Consider the following 12649-nt stretch of genomic DNA (forward strand, 5'->3'; position numbering starts at 1 on the left):
CACGGGGCGCCATACTTACGCTGTCTACATCTTCCAGCATTTTGCTGGTTTCGGGTACGTCGGGGGCGTTGGGCACGTTGACCACCATCGGCGTTCTTGTCCTTCCCAGCGTTCCGATGGACGCCGTCTTAACCACGTGAGGGTGAGTGGGAGGCCCTGCGCGAGAAGTCCCACGGTCAGTGAAGTGAACGCAGCACGTTTGTGTGTGTGTGTGTGTGTGTGTGTGTGTGTGTGTGTGTGTGTGTGGGGCCCCCACCGGTCTGAGCCAGCAGCGGCGTGCTGGGCAGGGCGGGCGACTCGTACGACGGGTGTCCGGAGGCGGGGATGGCGGGCACGGCGAAGCTCTTGAGCGGGTGGGCGTGGGCGTGCGGGTGGGCGGAGCGGTGCGGCGGCAGGTTGCTGGAGTAGCTGGCCTCCTCCTCCGTGGTGGTGGAGCCGTGGTAGCTGCCCTCCGGGTCGGCCATGATCTCCGAGGGGCAGGAGGCCTGGGAGGAGGCGGTGGGGGGCGGGAGGGGCTCCGAGCTGGGGGTGTTCCTCACCGACTCTGGAGGGGGGGAGGGGCAGAAAGGGGGCGGAGCTTGAGCGGCAGGGTATTCACAGCACAGCGGAGCGAATCTAAAGGACTGGACTACAGATGATCACATTAACCTTTTCCGTATTGGGAAACTGCCCACATTCATTTTGTCCTCGATCCCACCGGACCGGAGGCTCTTCCTCCATAATCGATTTGATAAATTACAAGTTAACATATCGGATAAATAATTAACACAGTAATTTTTAGCGTTCGTTTCTTCTTCATCTCCCGAAAGGTCAAACTCTTCTGGTGGTTTTCTGAGGAGACACAGTCGAGTTCTGGACTAATCTAGTAGAGTCACACATTTCAGCTCCGGGGCCTCGAGCGTACAGTATGAGTGAACCAGACCAGTGAAACAGAACCATAATAACCTTTATATTAAAACTTCTGTTTTTTTTCTTTGTTGTGGCACAGATTATATGTCATGAAAATGTCAATACTTTCACCAAAAAACACACAATTACAACTGAAAAATACTAAATCTCAAGTTGAGATTTGCCTCTATGTTGAGATTCTCATCATAGAGGCAATTTTACTGAAACCCGCTGTTGAAAAAGTTTATCAAATGTCCAAAAACTGCTTTAGTTGTTGCATTCTGCATGTTTATACACACCATGGTTCAGGGGCTCGTTTGATAGAAATGAGGTTTGTTTGAAGAAAAAACAAAACAAAACATTGTTTTCTATGAAATTTTTTTCCCATTTGTTTGGTGGTTCGGCCGGATTGGAGCCTCTTTTGGGCCAGTTTTAGTCCACAGGCCTTATATTTGGCACCTTTACACTACATAATTCCGACCTAAGAAGGTATATAAAGTGTTTTTAATAAATAGAACCTTTTTAATGTGGGACATAGATGATTAATAATTGATAATCAATAATTAAAAGTCAGATTTAAAGATTTTTTTTTTTAAAGAAGAAACTGTAAAGTCTGGAGGTTTTGTGAGATCTGTGTAACTTCACAAGAGATAAGTTTGAGTAAAATGCATTAAATGGTGACTTTTAAGTCCAGACATATATTTTCAACAACGTCTTGGGAATTAAAGTTTCTCGCTTCCCTTTTCAGTGATTTCCCCGTAAGAAGAAGAGCAGTTGGTGACGAAAGAACTGAAACATGAACATTCTGATCGCAGGGACTGAAGACAGAGGCTCCCCTGTCAGGCTGCCGCCGTCCAGCAGAGGGCAGCGTCTCACCTGTGGAGTCCACCCTGTCTAAATGGGAGAGGGGGGTGACGCAGGCGTGCGAGCGGGGGTGCCCGCCCCCCTGGTGGTACAGGTAGCTGCGTGTCGGCGACGCCAGGCTGCCCATGTGATAATGGTGGTGATGGTTATCAAGGGAATGGATGGGGTGAGCACTAATCACAGCTGTGAATGGAAATGGAGACACACACACACACACACACACACACAGGACAGGATGTTTAACCAATGGTGAATGATGGGGAAGCAGATCAACATGCAGGTTTTCTGGGATAATCACACAAAAACAATAAAATAAAAATGAATGAACGTTTAATGAAAAGCATGAAATGCATTGTGCTTCAGTCTGAGTGTTTTTACTGTAAATTGGCTGAACTATACACACACTCACTCACTCACACACACACTTACGCTGAGGCGGCTGTGCGTCAAAAGGCATCATCATTTTAGGCCTCATCCCTCGCCGGCCTGCTAGTGTCGACATGCTGTCCTCTGACTCGAGGCCTAAAAGGTACGGTGGAAACCAGCCAATCAGAGAAGAGCCCTGAGAGACGCCATCGGCCCTGACTGCTCCTCAGTCAAGTCTCGGTCCTGAGTCAGTCTCTGCTTCAAAAAGCTGATTTACACAAAGTCGTGGGGTTTTTTTTTTTTGGGTGTGCAGCAACAAGACAGGAGGTGACATTTCATGTGACGTGAGAAGCGTGAAATGTTTGACATGACGATCACAGGAAAGCAGCGGAGGCCAGGGCAGCTGTGGGACACTGAGCCGGACTGCACCGAGTCGCCGATCCACCTGAACTTACAAGAAAATCGTGACTTCAATCAGCGAGAACTGATCCAGCATCCAGAGTTCGTCCGACATTTGAACTCTCTGACGATCTGCAAACGTTTGCTTTGGTGCAGCTTTCAAGAGAAAGTGCATCGACACGGACAGAAAAGTATGTAAAGGACTTGTACTGCGGTCGTAGTGTTCACAGCAGAAGTGTCTCAGAAAAGTTGCATTCCCCCCCACCCCCGTTTCCATGGCAACAGGACGGTAGCGCTATTAAAAAGAAAGATCTCTGAGATACAGTGACAACTGGCACCTTCAACATGTTTCTGGAAGCAAACAGACAAACCTGGATCCATCGGCTCACACGTCACTGGGACCCGTCCTGAAACCTCATATCTAGAGAGAACCCCCACCCGTCCCCCCCAAGCCCCCGGCGGGCGGGGCTGACCTCGGTAGGAGTTGCGGCGCTGCTGCAGGTGAGGGTTGCTCTCCAGGCCGCTGTCGGCCGGCGTGATGTCCTGCGACGTGCGGGGGATGGGCGTCTCGGTCATGACCGGGTTGGGCTCGGGGGACTTGTCCATGGGTTTGAGCTCCAGCCTCTCGTGGTGGATCCACAGGTCGGGCGGCTTCAGGTCCTTGGAGTTCCCCTTGTACTTGTGGGAGCCGTTGGAGGACTTGGAGGCGGCTCGCTTCCTGCGGGGGGATCAAACACGGCGCCTTAATCGTGAGGGGAGCCGTCGGTCGTGCGGCAGAGAGGAGGGAAGGACGACGACTCACTTCTTCTGGTGGGACGTGGTGCGCCTCGTGCACAGGAAAGCCCCCACCACCACCACGATGATGATGAAAGCCCCCACCGCGATGGTGATCACTATGACCAGCATGTAGCTGTCCCCGCCTCCGCCCCCTGGTTTACCTCAAGAGGAGAACGAGCCAGATTAGAAACCTGCCGGCGGCGGCGAGGAGGTGGGGGGGGGGGGCGACCTCGCTCCAGCCTCAAAACACCAACTCTGAGACTCCTCTGACACAAACTTCAGTCCAACAGCTGTATCAATGTCTAGAAATGTTTCAACGTGTCTGGAACAAACTAATTATGGAGTTTTAATACAATCCTGTTCGTCCGTTCTGATCGTCGCTGTTTCAACCAGAAAGACTGAAGTCTTACCGAGCGGCGTCCCCGAGTCCTGCGGGTGCTGGTTTCCCGGCGGTCCGGGCTTCGGCGGGAGGTTGGAGGCTGACAGACGGCGGGAGATAAGAGAAACATTTCAGGAAGTGATTTCAATGTCGTCACAGTTACACCGCTGTCAAAATCTCCTAAAGATTCTTTACAATCTCGTCCACAAGCACAAAACAGACTCCGCCACTCATGCAAGCCGAGCTGAGAAAGACGGAAAAACCCCCGAGGAGGAGCGGCAGGAGGGGCGGGCGGCGGCGGAGGGACTTTACCTTGGTCATTAGCCATTTTGTCAGAGGACTCAGCTTTAACGGGCCGAAAGAGCAGCGAGGGAGGGAGAGACGATAAAGAGCAAAGAAACAGACAACTGGTTAGAGGGAAGGAGCAGCGAGGGAGCAGAGACACTGGAAGAGTGGAAAACAGTGAGAAAAGGCAGCGGGCAGAGTGTTAACAGACAGCGGAAATGACAACCGCCGAGCTCACAGCCAAAACGACTGACCTGAGCTCCGGCTGCGTCTCAACAAACTGAACCTTAACTTTACTCCCTACATACATCCTCTACACCTCTCCTTCACACCACACCACTGCATTTTCATCTTCTTGCATTACTTACGGACTTGATCTGATTTGATCAAGTTGTATTTTCATATCATGAAACAGTTTTTGGATTACATGTCGATCTCACTCATTTTTATTGTACTTTGTCTTTACAGCAGTTTTACTCAACTTTATTAATCAATGAAGTTTCAATTGAGTTGAAATATCTACTTTCTCCTTACATGCGTCATTCATTTAACCTGTGACTGGTGTCAAACATATGGCCCGTGGATCATTTTTGGTCCACGGGCCACACGACTTAAGGCCACACGACCTAAAAACTACAGAGAATGAACTTTACTTTTAAACAGGAGCTTAAACGGTTTCAGATTTATCTCCTGAGTTAAACAGCTTTAACCATGTTAGCTGCACGTGCACACTGTGAGGGCGAATGTGCGGAAACGTGCTGAAAGCACCCTGATCTAGAGTCTGTTAATAGAAGCGGTTCTCCGTCCGTCCCGCCGCGGTCCGGGTCCCGAGGCTGGAACTCACTCTTGGGCGTGCGGAAGTGCACGGCCTCCGACATGGGGCCCATGCCTTTGGAGTTGCGGGCCTGGATCTTGAAGTAGTAGGTGGTGTCCAGCGTCAGCTCCTGGATCTGGTGGGTCAGCCGGTTCCCCACCACCGGCTCGATCACCCAGTCGTGGACCTCGGCGTTCACGTCCGTGCTGTAGTAGATGATGTAGCCTGACGGGAAAAACGAGACACGAACTCTGATTCTCTGCACGAAAAACCTCAGCAAACTGCATCCTGCAGGAAACACTCGGAGATTTATTGCACCGTTTGGAGAATTTTTAAGATTCATTGCAGGACTTGATCATAATGCAGCGTTTGAAATGAGATATTCTCCACAAAGCAGCCCCGCGCTAAAAGTCTGAAAACTTTCTGGGGTTTGTTTCATTTATAAATTTGATTAGTCGGTTTAGTGGAGAGCCGGTGCGCAGACATATTAACGGTTAAAGCTGAGAAGGGAAAAGAACAAGGAAAAAAAAAAAAAAACTAAACAAAACAGATATCGGAAATCGTTGAGACCACAAAACTCTGAACACCGAGCGGAGGCTCACCAGTGATTTTTCCGTTGGCCTCAGACGGAGGCTGCCAGTTGACGATGATGGTCCGAGGTTTGTTCTCTTTGCTGACCACAGTCACGTCCTTCGGGGAGGAGCTGGGAACTGAGAAGACGTTCAAGAGTTCATACGTTTAAAGACACGGTGGAAGAACTAAACAGGAACAGGAGTGTGAGATATGATGAGCCAGTGGCGTGTCTGATCAGACGATGCAGGGCTATCAGACCCTGAAGCCTGATTCCATCCTGAGTGGGAAAATAGTGCCTTACTAACCTTTAAATTTAAACTTTAAACCTTTTCCTTTCTGCGGTGCAGAGCATACCTGATGGAAATGTCGATGTTTTCACAGAAATCAAACAACTACTATGGAAAATGACTATAATCTCAAGATAAATCCAACTTTAATGAAACCTTGGATTGTGAAAAGTCCAAAAAAAAAAATACTCCTACAGCTGTTGCATTGTGGGTATTTTTACAAACAGCACAGCTTTGAGGCTAGTACTAGTTAGCTAGCTTTCATAGCAGCATGATCAATGTTGTGTTTTGTCCACTGTCGTCAAGAAATTTACACCAAAAAAGGTAGAATGGTTTTTACAACAAAAGCTGCAAAACAGGCCCTAATTGCATTGAATAGAAAATAAATGTATTAATCCCAGACCTAAGTTCTGTTCTTATCATGCCAAAGTGTTCTTAATTTAAAATTTTTGTAGATAAAGAGGCAAAATAAAATGACTGTTTTTAGTCAGTTCTGTAAAGTTGGAGCAGAAATGTCACATTTCACTATCGTCGACACAGCTTGTGAGCACAGAGAGCTGAAGGGTTAAAGAGGCTGAGAGTGAGTATGCTGAACCGTGTGACATTAGGGGAAGATCTGAGTTTTAATTTGGCTGTCGTGTGTGTGTGTGTGTGTGTGTGTGTGTGTGTGTGTGTGTGTGTGTGTGTGTGTGTGTGTGTTTATGACCTTGTGAGACAAACCCCTGGCTGGGCTGAAATAACCTCTCTCTACATCATAAAAGTTCCACTCCTTGTTCTAAACCCAATAAATCTCCCTCCAGTACTAAGAGTGAGTTTTACTTTATAATGTCAGGTTAACGTCGAGGCGTCAGCGATCACACAGTGACGTACGGGCGCCGACAGCCTCCAGCCGGCAGATTTAATTATCTGATGTATATGCAGCAAACAAATAAAGCAGGGAGAGAAGGGGGGAGAAGGGGTGTGTGTGTCTGCAGCACAGGGTGGGAGATGGATTTCAAATGACTGCATGTTGACACAGTGACACATTGAGTAATTCCAACACGGAAGTCTTCAATTTATTCGTTTTAATCGAGCTCTCTCTCTTGGAGGGTGTGTGTGTGTGTGTGTGTGTGTGTGTGTGTGTGTGTGTGTGTGTGTGTGTGTGTGTGTGTGTGTGTGTGTGAGACAGTTTACTGCCGTCTCACAGATATCATGTAAGGTAAACGGTAACGAGGTCTCGCATCCACCCCAGTTTGAAGTAATGAGTGCAGAAAAGCAGCGATAAACCAAAGGAAATGCATTTCGCTCTACAGGCTGGAGCCGTAAAAGAGTCGGCCGCTGGTTTGTGGCTCGATTACTCGTCAGGCTGAGCCGCCGTCTGGCCACAGGCCTGCAAATCAAGAGCAACGCTGCAAATGATAGTTTGTTTCAGAGCAAAACTGCACCAGTATTATTACGACACGTTATTTTCTTCACTTATAATTAGACTGATTTTACAGGCTGAAAGCGAGCTAACCGTGGATCATTTCACCGAGACAGAATAAAATATTTAAATTTCCATTATTCTGCATTGAGTTTTATTTTGAAAAGTGCTTCACTTCCCTCAGCACTTCTTTCCTGCTCTAAACTGTTTTTCTTCATGCATCGTTCGGACCTTGCTAAGGCGTTTCTGTACGCCGTCCTGCCGATCCGTGGAAACATCATGCTGTTTAAACCGGTCCGTGGTGAAAACAAAGTTGGGGAGCTGTTTTAAAGACTTGCATGGACGTGGATTAACGTTTACTGAGAGATCAGGGTGTGAGGAGGCTCAGGTGTGCCTCCTCCTTCAATCACTTCTTGCTCCCTCCCAGCCAGCATCATCTGTGTGTGTGTGTGTGTGCGCGCGCGCTCGTACTGGTCTCGAAGGTGGTGCCCTGGGCCGTCATGCTCCAGGTGCTGGTGCGCCGGCCTTTGGTCACCATGACGGAGAACTCGTACAGCGTGTTGGGCTTCAGCCCCGTCACCATGTGGTTGAGGCTGGTGGTGTTGGCCATCTGGTGGTAGAGCGGAAACAAAACACAAGAAATCAGAAACAGCGTGTGAACTGATTGTTTCAATTCACTGATGCACAAATTCAAGTAATCTGTGAAAAGCAGCATTCGCAACATCTTAAAAACCATCAAAATCACAACAGAAAGTCATTTTAATGAAACCTTTTGTTGCAAAACACAGTGAAATATCCAAAAAAAAAAAAAAAACTATATCTGTTGCATTATGGGTGTTTCTCCAATTCACCCCTGACAGCATGGCTTTCAGAATAATGCTAGTTAGCTAGCTATCATAGCAGCACCACTTAGTTCAGTGTCTGTGTTGAGTTTTGTCACTATTCTGAAGAAACTTGTTAAAAATCAATGGTTTTCTTTGAAACTTTGCACCATTTTCTTGGCGGTTTGGCCGAATTGGAGCCTCTTCCAGGCTGGATTTGGCCCACGGGCCTTTTGTTTAACACCCCTCTTCTTAAACCATTGCATGGTAGAAAAAAAGCAAGCAAGTAGATAAGAACCATTTTATTTCAATCCTAGTTTAATCTTAATTAAAAATGGTGCACGGTAATTAGTTAAAGTGCAAAGAAAAAGTTTCCATTGAAGAAAACTAAAGCTGAAGTTTCTACCCTGCTTTCATGCCGTTTCTCTGCTGCTTCTTCACGAGCCTCGCTGTTCGGCTCCACGCTTCAGTGTTTCGTTCTGTCCCCCCAGTGGACAAACAGGGAATTGCTCTAACTTTTATCACTTTATTTTTCTGCTTTTGACCCTCTGCATGGTCATCAGACTTTATAGGATTTAAATCTGACACCCCTGCTATAAAATATCCAATTCAATTAATGAAACTCCCCCTGCAGCTGCTGCATTGTGGGTATTTTGCTACAAACCCCCCGTGACAGCGTGGCTTCGAGGCTAATGCCAGTGCATCTTGAACCGGGGGTTTGAACCCGGTGAAAGTGGAGTTATGTAACGTGTCTGCGAGCCTCCGCCAGCAGGAAGCGACTCGGGCCGGTCGGCGTCCGACCCGTAGCGTTGCGTGCGACGACAGAAGCGCGGGCGTCCGCCGGGGGCTGCCAGGCGGAGGGCAGCGGGATGGGGAGAGAAAACACTCGGCAGCCGTCCCTTTAATAATGCACCAGGCTGTCTGCTCGGGCTGGCTTCAAGGGAGGCTTTAAGGTGACGGCGTCGCTGCCGGATGCACCTCCGGAGCACAAACGCAGCGGCGTGCACGCCGCGCACGCCGCCTCTTTAATACGCCTGTTAATATACTGGATTTCATTAATGGGGCCGAGACGTAATGAGCCTCTGCTTCTGTTTAATTACTGTCACAGTGTGAGAATCAAACCAATTTGGACGTCCGCTCACGGCGGCGGCGGCCTGAGCGCCGCTGTTTGTGGATTTAATGGGTTTTGTTGTGGAATATTACGACGACATCACGACAGAAGCAGCTCTGCTGGGTTTCATCGTTTTCCTCAGGATAACGGTAACAAAGCAGAAATCGCTCCTGATGAAAACAGAAAGCTGATGCAAACAAAGCTCGGCGGCAACTTCCCCAAACCACTGTCGAGTCTGAGAGCGTCGCCTTGCTACTCTGTGTGTGTGTGTGTGTGTGTGTGTGTGTGTGTGTGTGTGTGTTTATGTCTTCCTTATGGAGGATGTGTCCTCCCGTTTTTTTTGTAGTTCTCAGTTTGTCTTGTCCTTGCTGAATAATTTATCAGTGAACGCAGACCTTTATCTGAGCTTTGCATGGTCACACACTTGCACACATGCATGGAAACCACACACACACACATGCACACACTGCTTTCCATCACCGGGTGAAATGTGATCATCATATGCTGTTTTCGCACTAATAATAATATTAATGTGAAAAAGAAGACAAGGAAGAAAAAGGATGAAAAGAATGAGGAGAAAAAGGAAAGAAGAACAAAAAGAAAGAAGACGAAGGAGCAGGGAGAGCAAGAGGAAGATGAGAGGCAAAAAGAAGAAAATTAGAAGAAAAAGAAATGAAGAAGAGAAAAGGTGGAAGGAGGACAAAAGGGTAAGCAAAAAAGAGCTGAAGATGGAGAAAAAGAGGAATCTAAAGGAATAAAGGAAAAGAGGAAAGCGTAAAGGAGAAAGGAGTGAAGGATCAGAAAGAAGAGACTAAATGCCAACATCTACAGTGTGCAACATTAATTACAGATAAAAATCATGTTTTTGACCAAATGCATCAAGATGAGTAATTAAACACATTTTTCTCACTTATTAAACATAAAAAACATCAGAAATTACTTCTTAAATCTGTGAAATGTGAGGATCAGATGCTTGGTTTCCTCTGGAAAATGCCACTGAGTGTTGTGCATTATTCTGCCGTCCCTCTCGACCTTCTCACTTCTCATCTTTAATCGTCCTGTTTGCTCTTCTGGATGTTCTGCTTTCGTTCCCTTGGCCTTTCGTTTGCTCCTCGTTTAAGAAGCAGGCTGCTGGAAAACAGCAGATGAGGCCCGGTTCATCAGGTGTAGAAGTAGTAGGTGTTCGAGATCGTCCTAAAAGAAGAGTAAATACTGCTGCGAAGTGACGATAAACGGCATCTGCTGCCGTCCGTGTTGATTCAGTGTCCGGCCAAACGATGCTGCGGCGGCAGGAAGCTGGAAATGCTTCCAGGGCGAAGGAAATTTAATGAAAGATGAAAACCAAATACAAGCTCGGCTTCAAAGAGGAGAACGGCAGCATGTTCTGTGTTCGGAGGCAGCGCCGGATTGAAATAACACAGTTTTCCATTCATGTGGTGGAACACAGAGAGAGCAGGGCTAAATTTAGAATCCAAGAAAAACAATGAATTCTCCGACAATTAAAAGACGCACTGCATCGGGACGGAATATACAGGTGCTCCTCAAAAAAATAGAATAGCATGAAAAAGTTGATTTATTTCAGTAATACCATTCAGGAAGGGAAACTGGTCTAATGCACACATTCATTCCACGAAGACCGATATATTTCAAGTGTTTATTTTATTTTTGATGATTAGAACTGAAAACTAATAAAAAAACAAAACAAAACTAAGTCACCATCTCAGAAAATTTGAATATTCTGAAAAGAATCAGCCTAATAACTCAAAACACCTGCAAAAGCCTTTAAATGGTCTCTCAGTCTAGTTCCGTAGGCGACACAATCACGAGGAAGGCTGCTGACCTGACAGATGTCCTGAAGTCCGTCATCACCCCGTACACAAGGAGGGCAAGACACAAAAGGTAGTTGCAAAAGACTCTGTGTCCAAACACATTCATCGAGAGGCAAAGGGAAGGAAAAGATGTGGTAGAAAAAAAGTGTGCAAGGGACAACGACACCCTGGAGAGATACAAGCAACAATGCTTGATACTTTCAGCAGAGAATACACACACATCCATACCACACAGACAGCGATCACACCACACCGAGTCCCAATATTCACACGAAAAAACAGCTGAAGGATATTTTCACTGATTCCAGCTGCAAAATGCCAACAAGGATTTTATTTAACTGCAACTATAAAGAAACGGAGCCGCAGTGCTTCATGTGACCACTGCTTCCTGTGGAAGATCTTCAGCCTCATGTGAGACGACACTGAGCGAGTCAGATTTAACCGAGAGCTGGAGGAGAGCTGATCTCTCTCTGTAGCGCGGAATGAGAATCGCCTGTTACTCTGCTACAAACACAAACACCAGCCTGACGCTGCCCTTGAGCCCCGGAGCTGCTGAGGGAATTCGCCGCTGTACACCCTCGTATGACAATAGCCTTTTATTTCCAGCACATCGATAGATCACTGTGCTGAGTGACGGCCTGAGGCGGCGGGCCGAGGCCCCGCCGCGGCCCCGACACGCCGCCGCAGTAAATGAAGGCGAGTCTCCGACGTTCCATCACAGGTTCACAGATCCGGGTCGTTACTGAGCGGATTAGAGCGACTGCTTCATCAGTCAGAGCAGCTTCAAGCTGCTGAGAAGACGAACCAACTTTTACTTACTGTAGGTTTAAAAACCTGCAGCTTCTTTTCTGCTACGACAAAATTCACAAAAAATTCAATTTGAAAGAAAACAGAAATCAAGCTTCCAGAACTGAATAAACACAGGCGTGGATCATCAGCCATAACATTATGACCACAGCGGGAGGAGAGGAGAACACTGACATGAGGGATCCTGGTGATGAATCCATCAGCAGAGGTGTGTGTGTGTGTGTGTGTGTGTGTGTGTGTTGACCCGCAGTCTGTGTGACGTCTTGCGGGTCTGCAGTGGTCACAGTGGAGCAAAACTACCGTCTCATGCTCACTACAATATCCTCAAAAATACGATTTCATGAACCTAAAAAACACCAATTTTCAGCTTCAAATTTATTTGTTCCATCAAATTACGATTTTATTCCCTCAAATTTCCATATTGTGGCCACAAATCAATATTTTGCTCTCTCAAACTAGTCTTCAGTGGCTTCAAATCACTGTTTCGTGACCTCAGATTTCTATCGTGTTCCCCCAAACTACTATTTTGTGGCCTCAGATTATCATTGTGTTCATTCTTTGTATCATTCTCTCCAATTACTATTTTGGGGTAAACAATCAATATTTTGTTAACTCAAATTACCACTTTGTGGACACAAATCAATATTTTCTTACTTCATGAACTCAAATTATAATTTTGTTCCCTGAAATTACTATTATGTTCACTCAAATTACTATTTTGAGGCCAAAAATCAATGTTTTATGACCTCAAATTAGTATTTTATGGCTATTAGTATTTTATATCATTTAGTTCCCTTAAATTACCGTTTTGTGGCCACAAATCAATTTTTTGTTCAATCAAATTACTATTTAGTTCCCTGATTGACTATTTTATTGCCTCAAATTACTATATCATGGGCTCAAACGACCATTTGGTCCCTCAAATTACCGTTATGTAGTCAAAAATCACAATTTCCACAGCCACTACTTATTTTGTTCCCTCAAATTTTTGTAGCCACAAGTCAATATTTTGTTCCTGAAATTGCTTTTTAGTGGCTTCAAATCAAC

General features: G+C 46.5%; 1 protein-coding gene across 3 annotated transcripts in view; it reads right to left on the bottom strand.

The window, feature by feature from the left end:
- neo1a (neogenin 1a) overlaps positions 1 to 12649 on the bottom strand; it is a 205012-nt gene that overhangs the window by 2188 nt on the left and 190175 nt on the right. Inside the window, exons 18-28 of one of the 3 annotated variants that reach the window (XM_030106726.1) lie at positions 7506 to 7644; positions 5375 to 5482; positions 4803 to 4997; positions 3986 to 4018; positions 3705 to 3773; positions 3320 to 3455; positions 2991 to 3235; positions 2182 to 2274; positions 1765 to 1935; positions 257 to 544; positions 20 to 156 (exon numbers count right to left, since the gene is read on the bottom strand). In XM_030106726.1, coding sequence (XP_029962586.1) covers positions 20 to 156; positions 257 to 544; positions 1765 to 1935; positions 2182 to 2274; positions 2991 to 3235; positions 3320 to 3455; positions 3705 to 3773; positions 3986 to 4018; positions 4803 to 4997; positions 5375 to 5482; positions 7506 to 7644 — 1614 coding nt within the window. The remainder of the gene's footprint in view (positions 1 to 19; positions 157 to 256; positions 545 to 1764; positions 1936 to 2181; positions 2275 to 2990; positions 3236 to 3319; positions 3456 to 3704; positions 3774 to 3985; positions 4019 to 4802; positions 4998 to 5374; positions 5483 to 7505; positions 7645 to 12649) is intronic. The other 2 variants (XM_030106658.1, XM_030106578.1) reach the window with 2 other exon arrangements.

This window comes from Salarias fasciatus, chromosome 1, assembly GCF_902148845.1.
Source record: "Salarias fasciatus chromosome 1, fSalaFa1.1, whole genome shotgun sequence".
NCBI classification, from domain to species: Eukaryota; Metazoa; Chordata; class Actinopteri; order Blenniiformes; family Blenniidae; genus Salarias; species Salarias fasciatus.